The sequence below is a fragment of the Electrona antarctica genome (genome assembly GCF_951216825.1).
Source record: "Electrona antarctica genome assembly, contig: scaffold_303, whole genome shotgun sequence".
NCBI classification, from domain to species: Eukaryota; Metazoa; Chordata; class Actinopteri; order Myctophiformes; family Myctophidae; genus Electrona; species Electrona antarctica.
Genome location: NW_027637857.1, coordinates 77,501 through 102,500, shown reverse-complemented (window position 1 = coordinate 102,500; position 25,000 = coordinate 77,501). Strand labels below are relative to the sequence as shown.

The 25,000-nt window shown below is 45.2% G+C and overlaps 1 protein-coding gene across 1 annotated transcript in view; it reads left to right on the top strand.

Moving 5' to 3' along the window:
* LOC306918608 (PH domain leucine-rich repeat-containing protein phosphatase 2-like) overlaps positions 1-8,517 on the top strand; it is a gene marked incomplete at its 5' end in the record, with an annotated part of 8,753 nt that extends 236 nt beyond the window's left edge. The window contains 6 exons of the mRNA XM_079531500.1: positions 2,077-2,270; positions 2,720-2,954; positions 3,562-4,105; positions 4,599-4,831; positions 5,718-5,972; positions 6,792-8,517. Coding sequence (XP_079387626.1) covers positions 2,077-2,270; positions 2,720-2,954; positions 3,562-4,105; positions 4,599-4,831; positions 5,718-5,972; positions 6,792-7,121 — 1,791 coding nt within the window. The 3' untranslated portion in view covers positions 7,122-8,517. The remainder of the gene's footprint in view (positions 1-2,076; positions 2,271-2,719; positions 2,955-3,561; positions 4,106-4,598; positions 4,832-5,717; positions 5,973-6,791) is intronic.
* Between the last annotated feature and the right edge of the window lie 16,483 nt (positions 8,518-25,000).

Genomic DNA, 25,000 nt, shown 5'->3' with positions numbered 1-25,000 from the left:
TACTGGGGACCCCCTGGAAATCCCACAAGGGCCCCTGGTGGTCCACGGACCCTGAATTGAGAAGCACTGGTATACATTCTAAACATTTGTATTCAGTCAGCTTTTATAAATGTAATTTTAAACGTGAAAACAGACTGTTGCGTGCTGCTGTCTGGTCGTGTGCTTCAAACCACTGTGATGCCGCATTAAACTACTTTTACTGGGGACCCCCTGGACAACCCCCAAGGGCCCCTGGGGGTCACCGGACCCCGAATTGAGAAGCACTGGCATACATTCTAAGCATTTATGCTCAGTTAGCTTTTATAAATGTCACTTTAAACGTGAAAACAGACTGCGCTGCTGTCTAGTCGTGTTCAAACCATTGTGATGTTGCATTACCTACGTTTACTGGTGACCCCCTGGACAACCTCCAATGGCCCCTGGGGGTCACCGGACCCCGAATTGAGAAGCACTGGCATACATTCTAAGCATTTATGCTCAGTTAGCTTTCATAAATGTCACTTTAAACGTGAAAACAGACTGCACTGCTGTCTAGTCGTGTTCAAACCATTGTGATGTTGCATTACCTACGTTTACTGGGGACCCCCTGGAAATCCCCCAAGGGCCCCAGGGGGTCCACGGACCCCGAATTGAGAAGCACTGGTATACATTCTAAACATTTGTATTCAGTCAGCTTTTATAAATGTCATTTTAAACGTGAAAACAGACTGCGTTGCTGTCTAGTCATGTGCAAACCATTGTGATGTTGCATTACCTACGTTTACTGGGGACCCCCTGGAAATCCCCCAAGGGCCCCTGGGGGTCACCGGACCCCGAATTGAGACGCACTGGCATGCATTCTAAGCATTTATGCTCAGTTAGCTTTTATAAATGTCATTTTAAACGTGAAAACAGACTGCGCTGCTGTGTGTTCAAACCATTGTGATGTTGCATTACCTACGTTTACTGGGGACCCCCTGGAAAACCCCCAAGGGCCCCTGGGGGTCACCGGACCCCGAATTGAGAAGCACTGGCATACATTCTAAGCATTTATGCTCAGTTAGCTTTTATAAATGTCACTTTAAACGTGAAAACAGACTGCGCTGCTGTCTAGTCGTGTTCAAACCATTGTGATGATGCATTACCTACGTTTACTGGGGACCCCCTGGACAACCCCCAAGGGCCCCTGGGGGTCACCGGACCCCAAATTGAGAAGCACTGGCATACATTCTAAGCATTTATGCTCAGTTAGCTTTTATAAATGTCACTTTAAACGTGAAAACAGACTGCGCTGCTGTCTAGTCGTGTTCAAACCATTGTGATGTTGCATTACCTACGTTTACTGGGGACCCCCTGGACAACCCCCAAGGGCCCCTGGGGGTCACCGGACCCCGAATTCAGAAGCACTGGTATACATTCTAAACAATTGTATTCAGTCAGCTTTTATAAATTACATTTTAAACGTGAAAACGTCTCTTGTTATAGACATTATAGTTGTAGTTAAAGTACACAGTGTGAATGGCCCTTAACATAACACCAATGCTGAATAGTACTAGGGAGAACATGATAGTATCCGTCCATAGACTGGCCTCTGGTGACCAGATAGGAGCATTACTGCATCTACATTAAGGACAAGTATACAGCCTACTGTACATCCTCAGGGTTCATTGATATAATCTCTGTCTAAAATAGCAGATCTACAAGCTCGGTAGCGCGGCACCGATTGCCGCGCTACGAGCTTGTAGGTCTGCTATTTTTGGGGGCCACTGTCTGTCTGTCTGTCTGTCTAAAATAGCAGACCTACAAGCTCGTAGCGCGGCACCGATTGCCGCGCTACGAGCTTGTAGGTCTGCTATTTTTGAAAAATCGTGAAAATATTTATTTCAGAAAACTGGAGGATTTAGAAGATTTTTTTTTAAATTTTGAGGTCAGGCCTAAATGGGTTAAAGTATGTTTTGTATGAATAATCTAAATCTCCAAAGTCACTTGTAAGTTGTAACTAAAGCTGTCAAATAATTGTAGTGGAGTAAAAAGTACAATATTTGCCTCAGAGTTGTTCATGTATGTGTTAATGTGTGTGTGCTGTGTTGTGGACAGGTTGTGTCTGTGCTGGTAGTGGATCGTTTTGGGGACAGCGGCGTAGAGGCAGCTTATGGCATCTTTGACGGTGACCGCAATGAGGAAGTGCCTCGACTACTGCAGTGCACCATGGGAGATGTGCTATCCGAGGAATTACAGCACTCCAGTGTGGACAGCGTGTACATGTGCAATACCTTTCTCACCTCACACAGGTTGGATTATCTAATAAATACACTGGTTCTCAGAGTAGGCTCCGGGGACCCGGGTTTCAGGGCATCCACAGCAAAATAAGGAACAGTGTTTAAATCTTAAACTTAAACCTATTTTAGTATTTGGCTATTTGAAAATAGACCATCTACAAGCTTACGTGTCGCAATGTGACATGTTGTGAGCTTGTAAATCTGCTATTTTCAATATACGGTGAAAATGGCCTGAGGCAAAATACATATCTATTGTGTCAATCTAATATATTGCGTAAATTTGAATTGAAAAACTATTTAGACGATATTTGCCATCAGTACATCAACAGTGTTTGCAATTAACAAACGGATCATTGTGCTGCCGCTGCTGTGTTGATTTATAGGTTGCGAACAGCTGCTTTAGGGCTCTGAAGCTTGTGTGTGTGTGTGTGTGTGTGTGTGTGTGTGTTTGTATGGTACAGGAAACTAGGCATGGCTGGGCAGAAGCTGGGAGCCTCTGCCCTGCTGTGTTACATCCACCACGAGCCTTTAGGGGAGCCAGGAGGCGTGTTCAGCCTGACCGTGGCTAACGTGGGCACCTGCCAGGCAGTGCTGTGCCGAGGCGGCCAGCCTCTAGTCCTCTCTAAGGTCCTCAGCCTGGAGAGCAGTGCCGAGGAGATGGAGAGGGTTAAACTAGCCAAAGCCATCATCACAGAGGTACTAGTTATTGCAAATTTCAAAAATAGTGAAGATAGCTCATCTACAAGCTCACAGCGCATCGCGATGCAACTTGTAGATCAGCTATTACAACTCTGTGCCAATCAATAGCACACTTTCCTGACCTCTGACCACGGCATTGCACCATTTGTAAGATATTGATTCTAATTAGAAGTTGTGTAGTGATTTTTACAGTGTACCGAATGACTATACATAACCAGCCAGCTTCATTACAAGAGTTTAGTAATCTCATCAAGGCTCAACTCATAATACACTCATAATATTATGAGTTTTGCACTTTATGCTCCTCTCTTTTCTCTATCTTCACTGCAATGAGGAGCCTTTAGGCACAACCAAGTTTTTCACCCACCTTACTTGTAATGTGATGTGACAATAAAGATTGATTCTGATTCTGACTAATAAGTTGCCTATAAATGTTTTTTGAGGATAGAAAAATCACACGTCTTCTTGAGACATTATGAAAATATTGACTGGTTGGAAACTCTTTATACTTTTCCAGATGCAACACTTCAGGATGAAACCCTACATGTACTAGACTGTGTTCTACTCATGTTTACATGTTCATCTCTGTTCTTAATGTTTGCAGGACAACAAGGTGAGCGGAGTGACGTGTTGCTCGCGCCTGCTGGGCTGCTCTTATCTCTCTCCGTGGGTGCTGCCCAAGCCCTGGGTGCACACCGAGCCCCTCTGTCCCCAAGACCAGTTCCTGATCCTGGGCAACCGGGCGCTGTTCCAGAGGGTCTCCTACCACGAGGCCGTGCGTACCGTTCAGACCGTGCGCGACCCGCGCGCCGCCGCCAAGAAGCTCTGCTCCCTGGCCCAGAGCTACGGCTGCAAGGACAACATCGGCGCCGTGGTGGTGTCTCTGCACATCGGCGAGGACAGCTGCACCTGTGAGCCGCCGCTCTCTGCCGCCGGCACTGAGCCCCGAGGAGGGGGGGCGACCACGGCGTGCCCCACCACCGCCTTACCGGCCGCCGTGATGATTCTCGGCCCCGCCACTGCCGAGCCAGTCACTCCCTCGTGCAGCACCGCCGTCGTCGTGTCCGAGTTCAACAGCGAGACGTCGGCCTCCGAGGTGGGCAGCGAAGCAGGTTCCACTGCCTCCGATGAGCAAACCTCCTCACAAGGTTAGTAAAGTTTAGAATCCGTTTTTTTGAACGTTGTTTTACTTTTTTTCCTATGCACAGCTTTGTGTGTGTGTGTGTTTGTAGCACGGAATATGATGATTTGATTGGCTGAGCACGGAATGTGATGTATGATGATATATGATGGCAAGAGCGCCCCTCACTTCACACAAGTGTAATTTTGTATTTAGTTTTCACTTTTTTTGTTTTTCAATTTCAGTTAGTGTTTATAGTTCGTTTTTTAATTAGTTTTATGCTTTAGCTATTAAAAAATAGCAGATCTACAAGCTCATAGCGCGCCACCGAGTGGCGCGCTATGAACTTGTAGGTCTGCTATTTTTGAAAAATCGTAAAAATGCGGCACAAATCTTTGAATAGGTATATATTCTTTCAGAGCGAACGTTTTTTTTTTATTTCGACGTCAGGCCTAAATGGGTTAAAATGGGTGACATGCTCCTTCTTTAACCAGTGTATGATAGTAACCCTGCCTCCCCAGGCCCCGTGCACCGCCCAGAGAGACGCTGCAGCCTGCATCCCGCTGCCACCACCACGCTGTCTGGCGTCATGGTGCCCGGCTCGGCCGGGGCGGGGGGGCCTCACCCCGTCTTGTTCCAGCGGCAGCCCTCCAGTGCCACCTTCTCCAGTAACCACTCTGACAACGGGCTGGACAGCGACGACGAATTACCACTTGAAGGTGTGATCTCCAACGGCAGCAAGCTAGAGGTGGAGGTACTGTTGGACACTGGACTGATCCCAGAGTATTCTGTTGATCTCGTTACGACACTAGTTCAGTCAGACAACTCACGGAATAGATTTAACCAATATTTATTATGGAATGAGAATACAAGTGTGCATATGATATTTATCTTGGCGTTCGGCTCTGCTGCATTTTCTCCCTGCTCGGCACGATTAAGCACCAACATAAAACATTATCCCCCATGGGGAGCATAAATAACAGAGCCCACCGGTGGTGCTGGGAGCAAACATCACATAACAACCGGGAACCATAGCAGAAGGAAGGCAGGAAGAGCATGCAGACTAGTGAGCTTAAGTAGCCCGCCCAATTGGTCAGCTGACTGCCGCATCAGCGAATGACGTGTGGGACTTGCACACACTTATAAGGTGCTGCCAGACTTACTAAAGAGCCGTGCACGTTCTCGGCTGTGTGCAGCTTCTTTTTCCGGGTTTTCCAGGTTTTTAAAATAAGCTGCGCACAGCTTAAGACGTGCGCGGCTGTCGACCGTTTTGCGCTTAGGAGTGGAAACACTGATACACCCACATAGAAATTCAGCATGTTAACCCCTTGAGTATAGAATGCGCCTTTGAGCACGGCATGAACCCCCTCGAGTGTGACTGACTGAATTAACTCCGCAACCTACGTGTCATTTGTTTAAGCATAGCGTGGGATACTGTAATTACTGTGATTGGGTGTGTCTTGTTTTTGCGTAGTGCAGGTTACTGTAAAGGGTGTGCTGTCGTATGCTATCGTTCATTGTTGATGGCGTTTTAACCGGCATCAAAAATTGGATGCTTTAAGTTAACTGCTGGCCACTGAATTTCCCCTGCGGGATCGATAAAGGTCTGTCTGTCTGTCTGTCTGTCTTTATCTATCTAGGTTGACATCCATTGCTGTGCGTTCCAGCTGCGGTCTGGGCCCCCCGCCGTGAACCCCAAAGACGTTGACATGGAGCAGCGGGGTTGTGACTATCCCAACGGTAAGACGCGCAGGCAGACCAGCGTGGTGGTGTCTGCGACCAACGGCTGCCTCCTGGCCGTCTGCGGCCGAGAGATGTCGGACCTGAAGAAGTCACCGTCCACGTCCAGCCTCTTTGGCAAGAAGCTGTCCAACGGCTCCGTGGTTGCCCCTCAGGTAGCCCTGTCACAATTACCCAGTGGTGTGGGGGAAAGTACTCAAATGTTTTGCTTAAGTAAAAGTATCAATACTGCAATGTAGAACTGCTCCGTTACAAGTAAAAGTTCGGAATTCAAAATGTACTTTATTAAAAGTACGAAAGTATGCTCACTATGCAGAATGTCCCATTTCAAGTTTTCAAATGTATACAAATATTTTGAAAATAGCAGATCTAGAAGCTCACTCACTGTGAGTTTGTAGATCGGCTATTTTCAAATGGCCGAAATGTATAGAGCTGAAGTGTTTAATTAATATATGTTTTATAATAATAATCTAGTTATTGAAATAATTATAATAATATTCTTTTTAATAAAAAATAGTTTTCAAATGAATGTAAAAGTACAATATTTGCCTCTGTGATGTAGTGGAGTAGAAGTATTGGAAATTGGAAATTCCTCACCATTTTACTTAAGTAAAAGTAGGGTACTTTCGATCACATGATCTCCTCATCGCAAATTATTTGGGATGACAGACTTGTTTCCATTTCATCTGTATAAATTAGTCTGTGGAGAAATGCATCGCATCATGTGCTTATAATTTAGATCATCTATTTCCGCCATTTTTGAAAACTTTGGAAGTATTAAATGATCAAACAGAAAAGTAATTTTCTGTTACTAGGCAAACTGAAAAGACATTTTCAACTATATATGTATTTTTTATACTGTATTTTGATGCCAAAAACACTTAAATTGTTACTCGCATCAATGGATTATTTAGGGACAGATAAACATTTGATGGTCAACTAAACTGTCATCATGATGACAACCCTACCCTCAGGACAGCCATAACGCCATCGAGGTGGCCCTGGAGGCTCCCAAAAAGAAGTCGGGCTACTTCACTGCCCCGGCCCAGCAGGACCCAGAGGATCAACTGATTGTGCCCCCGAGTCTGGAGCAGGATGTCCGGGAGCAGCTGAGAGGCCAGACCCCTGTGGTCTTGGGTCCCCCGGTGCCGTCCACTCCCCCTTCCATTAGAGACCTGGTGTGGGACCACCCGCACCCTCCTGCTGCTCCCATGCTCCATCAGCACAACCACACCTCCATGCTGGCCCCCTCTGCAGGCCCCACTCGCATTCTACAGCAGGAGGTGTACGACACTGCCCTCTAGTAGGAGAGCCAGAGTAACGCACCAAATGCCATGGCAAAAGGAGGCAGAAAGGAGGTCTCTCTGTGGGATATTCAAATTGGAGTTGCCATTCAGACCAGACATGGTAGATGTGTTGTGACGTTTGACAGATGGAAAAGCGATTGATGTCCGTCAGCACGTCGTTCTAAGCTAGCGAGTTGTCTGAATGGGGTTGAATCTGGTGGAACTGTGTGAGCGGGGCGTCGGCGGCACAACTCGTGACAAGAGGTTGTGGAAAGAAATTCATGTTCCAAAGGACGAATAATAAGCCCCATGCCTGAACTGGAATACCTCATGAATTTAACATTGCAGAACACGTCAGCAACATTTCCCTTTACTCGGAAGGTCTAGCAATCAAATTGCTATCCTGAATTGGGATGATCACTCTAATGATCTCCTCTCGAGGGGTCCGTCCGGCGGTCTTTCAGGTCCAGGAGGAAAATCCCTGTGAAGAAAAGGTGAAAAAGTGCCTACTGCGGATGAATCAGCCCAGACCAGAGCGTGTTGACATTCCCAGCTGTAAGAGAAAAGCTACTGTGGGATTGTTCAACGATTCCATTCAGTAGGCCTATGTGGTGAACCCTATGTATAGGATGTGATCCATCTTCAAAATGTTTTGACGTTTTAACTAAGGCCTAATTCATGCGCTGTCGTGTGCAGAGAACGGCTGGGAATGGCAGGGAACGGCCGAGAATAGCAGGCCTTCATTAGCAGACCTTGTATGTCGGCTGTCCTCGACATGCGACACCGTCGTGCAACCAAGTATGAATCAGGCTTTAGTCTGTTGAATTTAGGCACTGGTTCACGTGGATGTTTCGCTAGAGAGGACATTCATTTTGAATTGTTGCCAAAAATAATTGTAAGAACTTAATTTTCATAACGGTGTAAAGCCAACACTGTAATTTGAGATGGTGTGTGATTAATTAATTAATGGATTATGTTGTATGGTCATCAGAGAATCAAATGAAGATCTAGGAAGTGTGGAAGAGTCATTTGAACAAAACAATTATCAAAGTACTGTACGCAATGAGGGCAAGGCTGGATTTATTTAGAGACATGTAAAATAAACATACTTTATATGTATGTACCGTATGTTATGAAATGTCAGTGTACTCTGCTGGTACATAGATGACAAATTCTAGTCAACACACACTGTTTTTGTTTCTCTTTTGAGGCTGCTACCCAAGTACCCATTGAAATTTGTTATCTCAACTAAAATAATCTTTAACGGGCGCATTCAGTTTGTTTGTGTGACAAACTAACTACAGCAGTGACAACTATGACAAGCCATAATTTATCTATCTCAGTGGGTCTTTTATTTTTTAAATTCTTTTGACTGTTTTACTGGCTAGCATATCATCTACAGATCCACAGCAAGTTAAACGTATGGTCTGTCGCTTGTTTTATGCAGGAAAGTGTTGTGTGGTAGGATCTGGTCCCTAGAGGTAGCATGACCCAAATGGGAGAATGCCAGTCCAGGACAATAGGTGGGTGTGATTGTTGTGTTGCTGTTGTTGTCTTAGAACAAACGACAGCATTCATAATAATTGGGACAGTCTATGTCTCCCACACAAGGTTTATTATGCCTTGTTTAAACCCATTAAAACCAGGAAAAGCATCCGTGTCATTTTAGATTTTAAACCCTTTAACCATTATTTTATACTTTGGCTATTCAAAAATAGCAGATATACAAGCTCATAGCACGTCACGTTGTGCCATGCTATGAGCTTGTAGATCTGCTATTTTTGAATCTGGAACATTTGTGCAAATCTTTGAATATATATATATTTTTTAAAGTGAACATTTTTAACTCAAATCTTTGCTTCTGGGGGTCCCTGGAACAAAATATTTTGAGATGGGTGTCCGCGGCCCAAATTCATATAATTTGGGGGGTCCTTGACATGAAAAGGTTTGAGAACCAATAACATAGAAACTAGGATTTAGAACAGTGGTTCCAAAAGTGGGGTCCGGGGACCCCCAGGGGTCCTTGAGGGAGTTCAAGGGGGTTCCCATCTAAATGATGGTTTGGAACCATCATCAATTCTAAAGGTACTGCATCCTCTGCTGCCGTGTGTTTGCCAAGTATAGGTGATGAACAATGGAATGCAGGTTACAGTGTTCATTGGTTTGTCAAACACCATCGTGCAGTTCTAGAAACCCCTGTCTAGCCATTCCTTTAAACCTTGCCTTGTGCCAAAACAGAGATTGTAGGGAGGCCAAACATGTATAATTACTAGTGTCATTTATTTGCTCCATCTAGATACTATTTGGTTATTGGTGCTGCTGCATTCAGTAGCTGCATCTTCCAATTGGATCTTCCAATGTTCCCATATCGCCTTAAAGAAGCACTACTACTATTCTATGTTATACCATCTCCTTGTCTCTTCGTGACTTGCATCAGTGGTAAATAGAGGGAGGACAAGAAACAAAGAAATACCAACCTACGCTTCTAATCTGTATTCATTAGACTGGAATGATCGGTCAAATATTTACCCATTGATAGATTCATTACTCAATTTTGCCATTACTTTTTTCATTTAAAAAATATATGTTCAAAGCACTTTGTAAAACAAATGAAAACATTTGTTGTGGGCTATTATTTATAAACAACATACCGTAATTGGGCCTCTATAACGTTGATATACCTGGGCTACGGTACAGGTATAAGCCAACAGCATATTGCCTTTGTGATCACTCTCTTCCCAATTGTTATTTGGAAGTCTTTGTGTCATTATTGATTATACTGTAGTATTTTTCCTAAGGTGACAAACTACTTAGATAATTCCTTTAGAAAAGTACAGAGCGTCTTAGTTGCTGGAACTAAGGGATCTTGGAAGAAGATTTTGTATGTCTGTGTGTGTGTGTGTGTGCACGTGCATGTATGTGCATGAGTCTGGATCCAATCTTTGAAAATGCTGCACCTGTCAGCATCCAAACTTTGTGCAGGCTTCCAGTAGGCCGAGGTCCTAGAATGGTAAATAAATGGTCCTAGGAAGACAACGCAACCCAAACATATTCAAAGTGTCCTAATGGTGGTGCTATAATAGCCCACTTTATATTTTGGCCGAAAACTGTAGAAGGTCACAGTACAACCAAAAATGTGTTTTTTTTTCCTGGATTCCCTGGCTCATGTAGCAACTGTCCATATAGTAAGTCCATTTCTTCAGAATACACACATTTTTCTACTACTAAATTTACAGATTTTGTCCAAAACTCTCACGTGACCCGCCCCGCCCGCCGTGCAATAATTGAGCTGAAAATCTTGTCCCGTCGGCCGGGACAAGATTTCGATCTTTCAAATCGGCGCGGGCCGGCCCGGTTGCCGGCCCGCCCGTACATCACTAGTACATACATGTGCTTAAGTGTAGACCTTTTCTGTACATTCTACACTGGGATGTTGGAGATAGAGCTTTGGGACAGATGCTAATGTTTAAAAAAATATTTGCACAAATTTGACATTTTCATACTGCATTTTTAAGTTGGGACGAGGGTTTTTCTTTATTAATTCCTGAAATGGAATGGGCCTTTTTGTTTGACTTATTGCATACAGGATACTGTTGTAAGGCACTAAAGTATGAAGACTTGATGACTTCCCTCATACAGATATGCAAAGCAAACTGGATGGAAATGATACAGTAACTGATGGTGTGCCTGTGTGAATGTGCGTCTATGTGTTTATTTGTGCAAACATTTTGCATTTATGTGAGTTTTGTTAAGGATCTACAGACCATTAGTCAGGTTCAATTGTGCATTTGTGTGAACATTCTCTCCCACTCTTCCATGGTTTAATAGAAACAAACACTTAACCCATTATGTTATACTTTAGCTATTGAAAAATAGCAGATCTACAAGCTCATAGCGCGCCACCGAGTGGCGCGCTACGAGCTTGTAGGTCTGCTATTTTTGAAAAATCGTGAAAATGTGGCACAAATCTTTGAATATAATATTCTTTCAGAAAACGTTTTATTTATTTCGACGTCAGGCCTAAATGGGTTAAATATCCTTACAGTTAGTATACATACTGTAGAGCCAGAGGGAGCACAGGGTACAGTGAAGTCCAATGTTTTGATAATAGGATTGATTCCCTTTAATTCTCTAGTGGACAAGACACCAGACATACAAGCGTATGCATATGATATAACCATTCCCAACCTGTGAGGATATTGCAAGTGGGCCCTCAAAATTCACTATGGTTTTATTGATATTACAGTACAATAACAAAAAAATCTTTTAAATCTTGACAAATGTGTTTTCATAGTGATTACCAATAAACAAAAACGTAATAGAGAGTATGCGCATGCTTAAAGTGAATGGCACATCGAGTGGCAAAGCAACAGGCAAAGTGAGTTTAACATCGTTTAATGTTGTTTAATGCAATCAGATATGACTTTTCTGTGTGGATGTATGGGCTGTCAAGGCCAGAAAGTAGTTTTTGCCACTCAGTAGGCGTTCCTGCATAACTTCCTGGTTTGATGATGATGTCACGCGCATACTCTATAAGTAGTACACAATCGATACATTAAAATAAACATGTTCTGAAAATGCACACGGCCCAAAACATCTGATCATAATAGGTGGTCAGATGGGTGGGCCATGTGCACCTTCAAGATTTTCTAGTGGGCCCAGATCCACAAGAGGTTGAGAATCGCTTGGCTGAGTAAAAGGCTGTCAGTGTTTTTCAAATTGCCAATTCATCCTTTCCACTATAAGATGCTTATTTTTCCTTCTTTTTTTTTTTTAGATGCTGCCTGTGTTGTGGTATTGTATGTTGTATGTTGTATGTGGTGTGTGTGTGTGTGTGTGTGTGTGTGTGTGTGTGTGTGTGTGTGTGACGTGTGTGCATGCATGCATGTGTGTGTTAAGAGATGTTAGACTAAATGCACACATACAAGTATGCATGCATGCTCTTATGCATTATGGAATGAATGTTGTTGAGTGGTTCTGGTGAAAGAGAGACTGGTAGAGGATGTTCCAGTTGTTTGACATAATGACCAAAGTAACCATGTTTAACCCTCACTGTTCCTTTCTGTACATTATTTTCTAGAAATGCTTGAATATTTTATCTCAATGCCAAGAAGCTGATGTTTATTTTTGTACTTCATTGTTTCATGCAAATTTATATTTCCTTCTCCATTACAGAATTTAAAATGATAGGGATTGTATGGTAAATTGTTACACATTATTGTACTTTTAAGGTACTAATTATTGCTGTATTTAATGTTTAAAGCATGCCCTATATACTGTAAATCAAAATAAAATACATACAGTACATACAAAATGTGATTTGTACAAAATGGAGCATATCTAATATTATTTTATTTTAGCATGCAGAATACTGCAAAAAAAATCATGTTAAATGTTTATTCATCAGTTGATAATTGTTTTATTTAGGAATAGGACTAACAATGAGCACTTTTGCTGTCTGTCAGCCAGAATCGTACTCCTTTAAACCGTTTTATTTAAAAAGCTGCTATGTCTAGTTTGGAGCAGAAAGCTGTATTTTTAATTAACCTTAAGCCAAGTAGCAATAAAGATTTATACTGTGAAATGCTATGTTATTAATTTTGTCCATTGTTTATTTTGTACACCTTTCCGATGAGCTCATTTCATTCTGACCCCTCCACGAAAAGGCCTCGTTGTCCTGAACCCTTATCTATCATTTATACATTATGGATCAATAGTGTGGACTTAGACTGTTATTCGTCTGTGGCATTAATGTCCTTACAAAAGGAGCTTTTTTAGTGGAGTAAAATACCATATATTCTCAGTGTTCTTTGCCGTTTACTCTGTGAGAAGATTTCTCCAATAATTTTAGTCAATATGCACAAGTTAGTTTTCATAAAACATGAGCATAACATTTTGTTTTATATCCCTTTACATACAGAAAACAGGTGTGTTGGTTCATAATGACAACATTTTGAATACAATGATGTCTGGAATAATATCATCAAATGTGTAAAATAAATTTAGCTGACAGTGTTGAGACCATTAAATGCACCTTAACCCATTTTGGACTGCGGTCGATTAAAAAAAAGGCTTCAAAATCCTATTGTTTTTCTGAAAAACCCATGTTTCTATATCAGTGGTGCTCAACCTTTTTCATGTCAAGGACCCCCAGAATTATCTCTATTGGGCCACGGACCCCCCCCATCTCAAAATATGTAGTTCCAGGGACGCCCCAGAAGCAAATATTTTAGTTAAAAATGTTCGCTCTGAAATATATATTCAATGATTTTTCAAAAATAGCAGACCTACAAGCTCGTAGCGCGCCAGCTTGTAGATCTGCTATTTTTCAATAGCTAAATTATAACAATGTTTAAAACACCAAAAGGGGTTCCCGCCCCAAAATGGGTTAAGAACCATGTTAGTATCACTGCTGTTGTGGCTCTACTGGCTCAACGGCCAGTGAGGAGCCCCCACTGCCAGGTGCCTCCCCAGGAGTCGCTAACGCAGTAGCCTCGGTGACCACCGGGGGCATTGCATTCTGCTTTGAAATGTTGTATCTCGACGACACTGCAAAAGGAGGGTGACCTCAATGTCTTACGAGAATAAATAAAGGTTTGAATGCATTCATTTTCCATCCCCCCCGAATACAGTATGTGGAAGTACACCCTATGACTTATTTTTTGCACAATAGGAATACATGTTTTCATTTTCAAAAAGGTATAAAATGTATACTTTGACATTCTACTGTAAAAACAAAATGTAATCCTAATTTCCGAACAATAATTAGTGTGAACCCATTGCAGTACCAACAAGTACCCCTAGGGGTTTGCAAGCCGGACGATGCACCACTGTGGATTTGAAACTCTTGTCTCCATGATGATGGTGGACAGATACTTTACCAATGCACCATTATGAGCACCTTACTTGTTGTTTGAGTCATTTATTAAGACAAATGAAAGATGTTATACACTAGTATATTTATACTAAAGGAGGCAGCAAGAAAAAAATAGAATACATCACTAAAATATTTCTTTTAAAAACAATGTATAGAACGGTTGAAAATACTGTGAACTTTTATCATGATGATGATGATGTATGATGATGTATTGACCCACATGACTAGCCTGAATTTTCATTTTGTTTCATTTCATTATTCACTGCTGGCACGGCATCCACACTTAACCCATTTAGGCCCGACGTCGAAATAAAAAAAACGTTCGCTCTGAAAGAATATATATTCAAAGATTTGTGCCGCATTTTTACGATTTTTCAAAAATAGCAGACCTACAAGCGCGCTATGAGCTTGTAGATCTGCTATCTACAAGTCCTCGGGCGACCTTTCTAGTCGACATGGCGCACGCGAACGTTCCACTACACGAGTGGCGCGCTACGAGCTTGTAGATCTGCTATTTAAAACCTTTGCTTCTGTAGAACGCCACAACGGTAAGGCCTTCCGGTCTTATCTTCGGATATGTTATAGAGCTCCCCGAGACGCACGCGTGGAACCGTAGTATGTCCTCGGGCGACCTTTCTAGTCGACATGGCGCGCGAACGTTCCACTACACCGAGTGGCGCGCTACGAGCTTGTAGATCTGCTATTTAAAACCTTTGCTTCTGTAGAACGCCACAACGGTAAGGCCTTCCGATCTGATTTTCAGATATGTTATAGAGCTCCCCGAGACGCACGCGTGGAAACGTAGTACGTCCTCGGGCGACCTTTCTAGTCGACATGGCGCGGGCGAACGTCAAAACCTTTGCTCCTGTAGAACGCCACAACGGTAAGGCCTTCCGGTCTGATCTTCGGATATGTTATAGAGCTACCAGAGACGCACGCGTAGAACTGTAGTACGTCCTCGGGCGACCTTTCTAGTCGACATGGCGCACGCGAACGTTCCACTACACGAGTGGCGCGCTACGAGCTTGTAGATCTGCTATTTAAAACCTTTGCTTCTGTAGAACGCCACAACGGTAAGGCCTTCCGGTCTTATCTTCGGATATGTTATAGAGCTCCCCGAGACGCACGCGTGGAACCGTAGTATGTCCTCGGGCGACCTTTCTAGTCGACATGGCGCGCGAACGTTCCACTACACCGAGTGGCGCGCTACGAGCTTGTAGATCTGCTATTTAAAACCTTTGCTTCTGTAGAACGCCACAACGGTAAGGCCTTCCGATCTGATTTTCAGATATGTTATAGAGCTCCCCGAGACGCACGCGTGGAAACGTAGTACGTCCTCGGGCGACCTTTCTAGTCGACATGGCGCGGGCGAACGTCAAAACCTTTGCTCCTGTAGAACGCCACAACGGTAAGGCCTTCCGGTCTGATCTTCGGATATGTTATAGAGCTCCCCAAGACGCACGCGTGGAACTGTAGTACGTCCTCGGGCGACCTTCCCTAGGAGGCGGGGTCTCGTTTCACTTTTTCAGCCAGGATGCTGTTAAAGTCTATGGGTCTGTGAGCTGTCCGATGCACAGAGCCAAAGTGAAGGACGTTTTGTACGACTGTCGGAGGCGTACATCCAAGAGACCAAACCGTTCGTCCTGGCTAGCTCTCCGACATATCAGCGCGGCACTTGGTGCAGCGCTGTGAGCTTGTAGGTCTGCTATTTTTCAATAGCTAAAGTATAACATAATGCCTAAAACCTCATGTTTCTATGTCAGTGGTTCTCAATATTTCATGTCAAGGACCCCAAAGGTTTTATGAAATTGGCCGCCGACCCCCCCCATCTGCACATTTTCACGGTTTTTCAATAGCTAAAGTACAACATAATGCTTAGTTATGTAGCCCTCCCATCAGCCTTACTCACATTAATTATCAGGTTAATGAAAAGCATGGGAGGAGCAATACCAACATTCTCGTTGTCTAGGTTCTCACTAGGGTGACCAAAAAGAGACCTCAGGTAGCCACAGAGACATAACATGTAGCTATACTGTAACTTGAAAAACACTAACACTATAAGGTACTATTAGCTCTTGAGCCCCCACCCTGAACACAATCAGAGAATAAACCAAATTATAAATTCACAGACCACAGTACTTTAACTATATTGGTGTTTTTATTCACCCACCAAATCAATTAAAATGCAATGCTCTTATTATGGCACAGTCAGTGGTCAGTTAATTTCCTTACTTACAGTCTGTCTGTACTCTGTGATATGAACCAATGATTCCCGAATCCCGCACAGCCGCGGTCCAACGTGTCCTCCTCAACTGGCATGCACGTGCGTGCGTGTGCTGCGTGTGGTCTCCTGCACACAGTGAACCAGTTTGTAGTAGTCCCGAAATTGCGGTAAAACAAGCGTTCAGAAAGTGTCACTTAAACTCACTTCGGCAAAACTTATCAAAACTTGTCCTCAGTTGCAAGTCATACAGCACTAAACTGTCTTCTTTCAAGTGTCAATATATATAGACAAGCTAGGCTAAACCATAGCCAAACAATGACTCAAACTGGTTCACTGTTTTCTCCATCCATGTCCACGTTCTTCTGTTCCCCGTTGCTTCTTTTAACACGCATGTCACGTTTCTCTCATAAACACAGTCTTTTTCTCTATGCGTTCATCATGTAGCTCAAACTGAAGCTCTCTCCACATTTTTACATTACGTTCTCCAGCTGTTTACCTTCTCTCTCTCTCTCTCTCTCTCTCTCTCTCTCCCACTCCCACCTCTCTTCTTAAAGGCACAGTACACACACATCTCCACATAATGGAAAAATAATAAATACCTCCCAGTTTCAAAGAAATAAGTTGACAAAGTTATAGAAAATAACAAACGTCAAAGACTAAAGGCTTTAAACAATGACATTAATTAATATAATTATTCAGGGGCACTACAGTTAAAACACCAAACACCAACCTCTCAGACAGCAGCGCAGCACACTAACCCTCTTAAAGCACATTATACAAATAACGTTTTATTATTTTATTATTATTATTATTATTATTATTATTATTATTATTACAATTGGGTCACAGGGTGCCACGAAAACACATTAACCACAGTGTGATGCTAAAGATTTGATTGATTGAAATATGTATTAACAGTTTGCAGAATTACAGTACATTTCAAGGACAAACTCAATACAAAGAACTGTGAGTGGACGACCCAATTAAGCATTACACTTGTTTACAAGAGGGTCCACCTTGTTCAATTCATCAAAACATTTAGAGATGTACAAATAGACACTTCTATATAGCCAAAGAACAGAATCACGTTTAATCACAGGGACGACCCGTACCTGTCACTTTCTGCTGCCTCTCGGGACTCCATGTGTGTCACGAAAACATATAATCCAGGGCATTAATCTCCTCCAAAAACATAAACAACTTAAAAAAGCCAAAATCGCGACAGAGTCAGCTATTCATTCACTGTTTCACAGACCTTGATGTGAATCTTAGCTGTGAATAAGTAAAGTAAACAGATGAACGAGACGACACGACACAACACAACACACAGACGCACGCACACACACACACACACACGCACACGCACACACACACACACACACACGCACACACGCACACACACACAGGAAGTCAGAGAAACGAGAGTCAAAGAAAATACAGTCCTCTAGCAGTGGATTTCAGAACAGCGCCACAGCCCATCCACACCCACTGGCCAGATATAGATATTACATGGCCAGTGAGCGGAGAGGCCCTCCTCTCCTCTCCTCCACAAAAGTGAAAACAGACAAAACACACCTTTAAAACATGTTCCCTAACCCTATTCTTCGCAAACAAGACATTTTATTCATATTTAGAGCGTCCCGAATTCAATGGGGCCGGTCTCGACTTTCCAGGACGTTTGCAAAGGTCAATGGTCAGCAAAAAGACTGCCTCTTCTCTCCCTCCTCTCCTCTCCTCTCTCCCTTCTCTCCACAGAAGTGAAAACAGACAAAACACACCTTTAAAACATGTTCCCTAACCCTATTCTTCGCAAACAAGACATTTTATTCCTATTTAGAGTGTCCCGAATTCAATGGGGCCGGTCTCGACTTTCCAGGACGTTTGCAAAGGTCAATGGTCAGCAAAAAGACTGCCACGGTGACCTTTGGGCCAAATGCCTTAAAAATGAAGTGATAGATATTTTTTAAAATATGTAACACCCCCGAATATCCATATTCAGGCCATGGCAAATAAAATGGCGTTGGTCTCGATTTTGTGGGACTCTTACAAGCGTCCGATAAAGGGAACTACACTGCAACGCTAGGCCTCGGGTCAGATTTGAGTTTCCCGAGGTCACAGAAAAAAACTCAGACCATCACGATGATCGGCTCGTCGCCGCGATCGCAGAGGTGTTCGGCCCATCCCGAACAGACTTACGATCATTGGCGTAGGCGCGCGTGAACGTCAAACTTTGCTTCACTGGAACGCCACGACGGTGAGGCCTTCCGGGCTGATTTTCGGATATGTTATAGAGCTCCCGGAGACACACGCATGGATCTATAGAACGTCCTCGGGCGACCTTTCTAGGAGGCGCGGTCTCGTTTCACTTTTTCAGCCAGGACGCTGTTAGAGTCTATGGGTTTATGACGTGTCTGCATGCACAGAGCCAAAGTGAAGGACGTTTTGTACGACTGTCGGAGGCGTACGTCCGAGACACCGAACCGTTCGTCTCGGCTGGCTCTCCGACATATCCGAACGTCGGACCGTGATGTTTTATCGTTGGCGCGTTGTCGCACGTCAAAGTCGGCAATTTGTAGGCGTTCGTTCAAGGCTACTGTCGCGACCTTAGGTCCGTTTGGCCCAAACCCTATACGGTTGCGATCGGGGCCGCGACCCGGTTGCGGTGATGGTCTCGGATTTGTTCTGTCGAATTTCGCGACTTTTCTCGCTAACTTAGGCCTTACTTTGTGGGAGCGGTTTATGCTAATGAAGGGCGTGGTTCCGGCTACTTTGTGGGTGTGGGATATGCAAATGAGTGGGTGTCGCTTATGCAAATTAGTGGGTGTCGCCCGCCTACTTTGTGGGAGCGGTTTATGCAAATGAAGGGCGTGGTTCTGGCTACTTTGTGGGTGTGGGCTATGCAAATTTGTGGGTGCTGCTCATGCAAATTAGTGCGTGTCGCCCGCCTACTTTGTGGGAGCGGTTTATGCAAATGAAGGGGCGTGGTTCCCGCTACTTTGTGGGAGTTGGTTATTCAAATTTGATGGGCGTGGTTTCGGCTACTTTGTGGGTGTGGGCTATGCAAATTTGTGGGTGTCGCTTATGCAAATTAGTGCGTGTCGCCCTCCTACTTTGTTGGAGCGGTTTATGCAAATGAAGGGCGTGGTTCCGGCTACTTTGTGGGTGTGGTATATGCAAAATAGTGGGTGTCGCTTATGCAAATTAGTGGGTGTCTCCAGCCTACTTTCTGGGAGCGGTTTATGCAAATGAAGGGGCGTGGTTCCCGCTACTTTGTGGGAGCGGGTTATGCAAATTTGATGGGCGTGGTTTCGGCTACTTTGTGGGTGTGGGCTATGCAAATTTGTGGGTGTCGCTTATGCAAATTAGTGCGTGTCGCCCTCCTACTTTGTTGGAGCGGTTTATGCAAATGAAGGGCGTGGTTCCGGCTACTTTGTGGGTGTGGTATATGCAAATTAGTGGGTGTCGCTTATGCAAATTAGTGGGTGTCTCCCGCCTACTTTCTGGGAGCGGTTTATGCAAATGAAGGGGCGTGGTTCCCGCTACTTTGTGGGAGCGGGTTATGCAAATTTGATGGGCGTGGTTTCGGCTACTTTGTGGGTGTGGGCTATGCAAATTTGTGGGTGTCGCTTATGCAAATTAGTGCGTGTCGCCCGCCTACTTTGTGGGAGTGGGTTATGCAAATTTGATGTGCGTGGTTGCGGCTACTTTGTGGGTGTGGGCTATGCAAATTTGTGGGTGTCGCTTATGCAAATTAGTGCGTGTCGCCCGCCTACTTTGTGGGAGTGGTTTATGCAAATGAAGGGCGTGGCTGCTACTTTGTGGGTGTGGGCTATGCAAATTTGTGGGTGCTGCTCATGCAAATTAGTGCGTGTCGCCCGCCTACTTTGTGGGAGCGGTTTATGCAAATGAAGCGGCGTGGTTCCCGCTACTTTGTGGGAGTGGGTTATGCAAATTTGATGGGCGTGGTTTCGGCTACTTTGTGGGTGTGGGCTATGCAAATTTGTGGGTGTCGCTTATGCAAATTAGTGCGTGTCGCCCTCCTACTTTGTTGGAGCGGTTTATGCAAATGAAGGGCGTGGTTCCGGCTACTTTGTGGGTGTGGTATATGCAAAATAGTGGGTGTCGCTTATGCAAATTAGTGGGTGTCTCCAGCCTACTTTCTGGGAGCGGTTTATGCAAATGAAGGGGCGTGGTTCCCGCTACTTTGTGGGAGCGGGTTATGCAAATTTGATGGGCGTGGTTTCGGCTACTTTGTGGGTGTGGGCTATGCAAATTTGTGGGTGTCGCTTATGCAAATTAGTGCGTGTCGCCCTCCTACTTTGTTGGAGCGGTTTATGCAAATGAAGGGCGTGGTTCCGGCTACTTTGTGGGTGTGGTATATGCAAATTAGTGGGTGTCGCTTATGCAAATTAGTGGGTGTCTCCCGCCTACTTTCTGGGAGCGGTTTATGCAAATGAAGGGGCGTGGTTCCCGCTACTTTGTGGGAGCGGGTTATGCAAATTTGATGGGCGTGGTTTCGGCTACTTTGTGGGTGTGGGCTATGCAAATTTGTGGGTGTCGCTTATGCAAATTAGTGCGTGTCGCCCTCCTACTTTGTTGGAGCGGTTTATGCAAATGAAGGGCGTGGTTCCGGCTACTTTGTGGGTGTGGTATATGCAAATTAGTGGGTGTCGCTTATGCAAATTAGTGGGTGTCTCCCGCCTACTTTCTGGGAGCGGTTTATGCAAATGAAGGGGCGTGGTTCCCGCTACTTTGTGGGAGCGGGTTATGCAAATTTGATGGGCGTGGTTTCGGCTACTTTGTGGGTGTGGGCTATGCAAATTTGTGGGTGTCGCTTATGCAAATTAGTGCGTGTCGCCCGCCTACTTTGTGGGAGTGGGTTATGCAAATTTGATGTGCGTGGTTGCGGCTACTTTGTGGGTGTGGGCTATGCAAATTTGTGGGTGTCGCTTATGCAAATTAGTGCGTGTCGCCCGCCTACTTTGTGGGAGTGGTTTATGCAAATGAAGGGCGTGGCTGCTACTTTGTGGGTGTGGGCTATGCAAATTTGTGGGTGCTGCTCATGCAAATTAGTGCGTGTCGCCCGCCTACTTTGTGGGAGCGGTTTATGCAAATGAAGCGGCGTGGTTCCCGCTACTTTGTGGGAGTGGGTTATGCAAATTTGATGGGCGTGGTTTCGGCTACTTTGTGGGTGTGGGCTATGCAAATTTGTGGGTGTCGCTTATGCAAATTAGTGCGTGTCGCCCTCCTACTTTGTTGGAGCGGTTTATGCAAATGAAGGGCGTGGTTCCGGCTACTTTGTGGGTGTGGGCTATGCACATTTGTGGGTGTCGCTTATGCAAATTAGTGCGTGTCGCCCGCCTACTTTGTGGGAGCGGTTTATGCAAATGAAGGGGCGTGGTTCCCGCTACTTTGTGGGAGTGGGTTGTGCAAATTTGATGGGTGTGGTTTCGGCTACTTTGTGGGTGTGGGCTATGCAAATTTGTGGGTGTCGCTTATGCAAATTAGTGCGTGTCGCCCGCCTACTTTGTGGGAGTGGGTTATGCAAATTTGATGTGCGTGGTTGCGGCTACTTTGTGGGTGTGGGCTATGCAAATTTGTGGGTGTCGCTTATGCAAATTAGTGCGTGTCGCCCGCCTACTTTGTGGGAGCGGTTTATGCAAATGAAGGGCGTGGCTCTGGCTACTTTGTGGGTGTGGGCTATGCAAATTTGTGGGTGCTGCTCATGCAAATTAGTGCGTGTCGCCCGCCTACTTTGTGGGAGCGGTTTATGCAAATGAAGCGGCGTGGTTCCCGCTACTTTGTGGGAGTGGGTTATGCAGATTTGATGGGCGTGGTTTCGGCTACTTTGTGGGTGTGGGCTATGCAAATTTGTGGGTGTCGCTTATGCAAATTAGTGCGTGTCGCCCTCCTACTTTGTTGGAGCGGTTTATGCAAATGAAGGGCGTGGTTCCGGCTACTTTGTGGGTGTGGGCTATGCAAATTTGTGGGTGTCGCTTATGCAAATTAGTGCGTGTCGCCCGCCTACTTTGTGGGAGCGGTTTATGCAAATGAAGGGGCGTGGTTCCCGCTACTTTGTGGGAGTGGGTTGTGCAAATTTGATGGGTGTGGTTTCGGCTACTTTGTGGGTGTGGGCTATGCAAATTTGTGGGTGTCGCTTATGCAAATTAGTGCGTGTCGCCCGCCTACTTTGTGGGAGCGGTTTATGCAAATGAAGGGCGTGGCTCTGGCTACTTTGTGGGTGTGGGCTATGCAAATTTGTGGGTGCTGCTCATGCAAATTAGTGCGTGTCGCCCGCCTACTTTGTGGGAGTGGGTTATGCAAATTTGATGGGCGTGGTTTCGGCTACTTTGTGGGTGTGGGCTATGCAAATTTGTGGGTGTCGCTTATGCAAATTAGTGCGTGTCGCCCTCCTACTTTGTTGGAGCGGTTTATGCAAATGAAGGGCGTGGTTCCGGCTACTTTGTGGGTGTGGTATATGCAAATTAGTGTGTGTCGCTTATGCAAATTAGTGGGCGTCTCCCGCCTACTTTCTGGGAGCGGTTTATGCAAATGAAGGGGCGTGGTTCCCGCTACTTTGTGGGAGCGGGTTATGCAAATTTGATGGCCGTGGTTTCGGCTACTTTGTGGGTGTGGGCTATGCAAATTTGTGGGTGTCGCTTATGCAAATTAGTGCGTGTCGCCCGCCTACTTTGTGGGAGTGGGTTATGCAAATTTGATGTGCGTGGTTGCGGCTAGGTTTTGGCTACTTTGTGGGTGTGGGCTATGCAAATTTGTGGGTGTCGCTTATGCAAATTAGTGCGTGTCGCCCGCCTACTTTGTGGGAGTGGGTTATGCAAATTTGATGTGCGTGGTTGCGGCTACTTTGTGGGTGTGGGCTATGCAAATTTGTGGGTGTCGCTTATGCAAATTAGTGCGTGTCGCCCGCCTACTTTGTGGGAGTGGTTTATGCAAATGAAGGGCGTGGCTCTGGCTACTTTGTGGGTGTGGGCTATGCAAATTTGTGGGTGCTGCTCATGCAAATTAGTGCGTGTCGCCCGCCTACTTTGTTGGAGCGGTTTATGCAAATGAAGGGCGTGGTTCCGGCTACTTTGTGGGTGTGGTATATGCAAATTAGTGGGTGTCGCTTATGCAAATTAGTGGGTGTCTCCCGCCTATTTTCTGGGAGCGGTTTATGCAAATGAAGGGGGGTGGTTCCCTCTACTTTGTGGGAGTGGGTTATGCAGATTTGATGGGCGTGGTTTCGGCTACTTTGTGGGTGTGGGCTATGCAAATTTGTGGGTGTCGCTTATGCAAATTAGTGCGTGTCGCCCGCCTACTTTGTGGGAGCGGTTTATGCAAATGAAGGGGCGTGGTTCCCGCCTACTTTGTGGGAGTGGGTTATGCAAATTTGATGGGCGTGGTTTCGGCTACTTGGGTGTGGGCTATGCAAATTTGTGGGTGTCGCTTATGCAAATTAGTGCGTGTCGCCCGCCTACTTTGTGGGAGCGGTTTATGCAAATGAAGGGGCGTGGTTCCCGCCTACTTTGTGGGAGTGGGTTATGCAAATTTGATGGGCGTGGTTTCGGCTACTTGGGTGTGGGCTATGCAAATTTGTGGGTGTCGCTTATGCAAATTAGTGCGTGTCGCCCGCCTACTTTGTGGGAGCGGTTTATGCAAAGGGCGTGTTTCGGCGACTTTGTATGATTGGCTTATACAAATGAAGGGGCGTGGTATGCAAATGAAGGGGAGTGGTATGCAAATAAAGGGCGTGTTTCGGCTACTTTGTGGGATAGGCTTATGCAAATGTAGGGGAGTGGTATGCAAATGAAGGAAGTGGTTCCGGCTACTTTGTGGGTGTGGTATATGCAAATTAGTGGGTGTCGCTTATGCCAATTATTGGTTGTCGCCCGCCTACTTTGTGGGAGCGGTTTATGCAAATGAAGGGGCTCCCTTCATTTGCATAAACCAATCCCACAAAGTAGCCGAAACCACGCCCATCAAATTTGCATAACCCACTCCCACAAAGTAGCGGGAACCACGCCCTTCATTTGCATAAACCGCTCCCACAAAGTAGGAGGGCGACACGCACTAATTTGCATAAGCGACACCCACAAATTTGCATAGCCCACACCAACAAAGTAGCCGAAACCACGCCCCTTCATTTGCATAAACTGCTCCCACAAAGTAGGCGGGCGACACGCACTAATTTGCATAAGCGACACCCACAAATTTGCATAGCCCACACCCACAAAGTAGCTGAAACCACGCCCATCAAATTTGCATAACCAACTCCCACAAAGTAGCGGGAACCACGCCCCTTCATTTGCATAAACCGCTCCCAGAAAGTAGGCGGGAGACACCCACTAATTTGCATAAGCGACACCCAGAAATTTGCATATACCACACCCAAAGTAGCCGGAACCACACCCTTCATTTGCATAAACCGCTAATTTGCATAAGCGACACCCACAAATTTGCATAGCCCACACCAACAAAGTAGCCGAAACCACGCCCCTTCATTTGCATAAACTGCTCCCACAAAGTAGGCGGGCGACACGCACTAATTTGCATAAGCGACACCCACAAATTTGCATAGCCCACACCCACAAAGTAGCTGAAACCACGCCCATCAAATTTGCATAACCAACTCCCACAAAGTAGCGGGAACCACGCCCCTTCATTTGCATAAACCGCTCCCACAAAGTAGGCGGGCGACACGCACTAATTTGCATAAGCGACACCCACAAATTTGCATAGCCCACACCCACAAAGTAGCTGAAACCACGCCCATCAAATTTGCATAGCCCACACCCA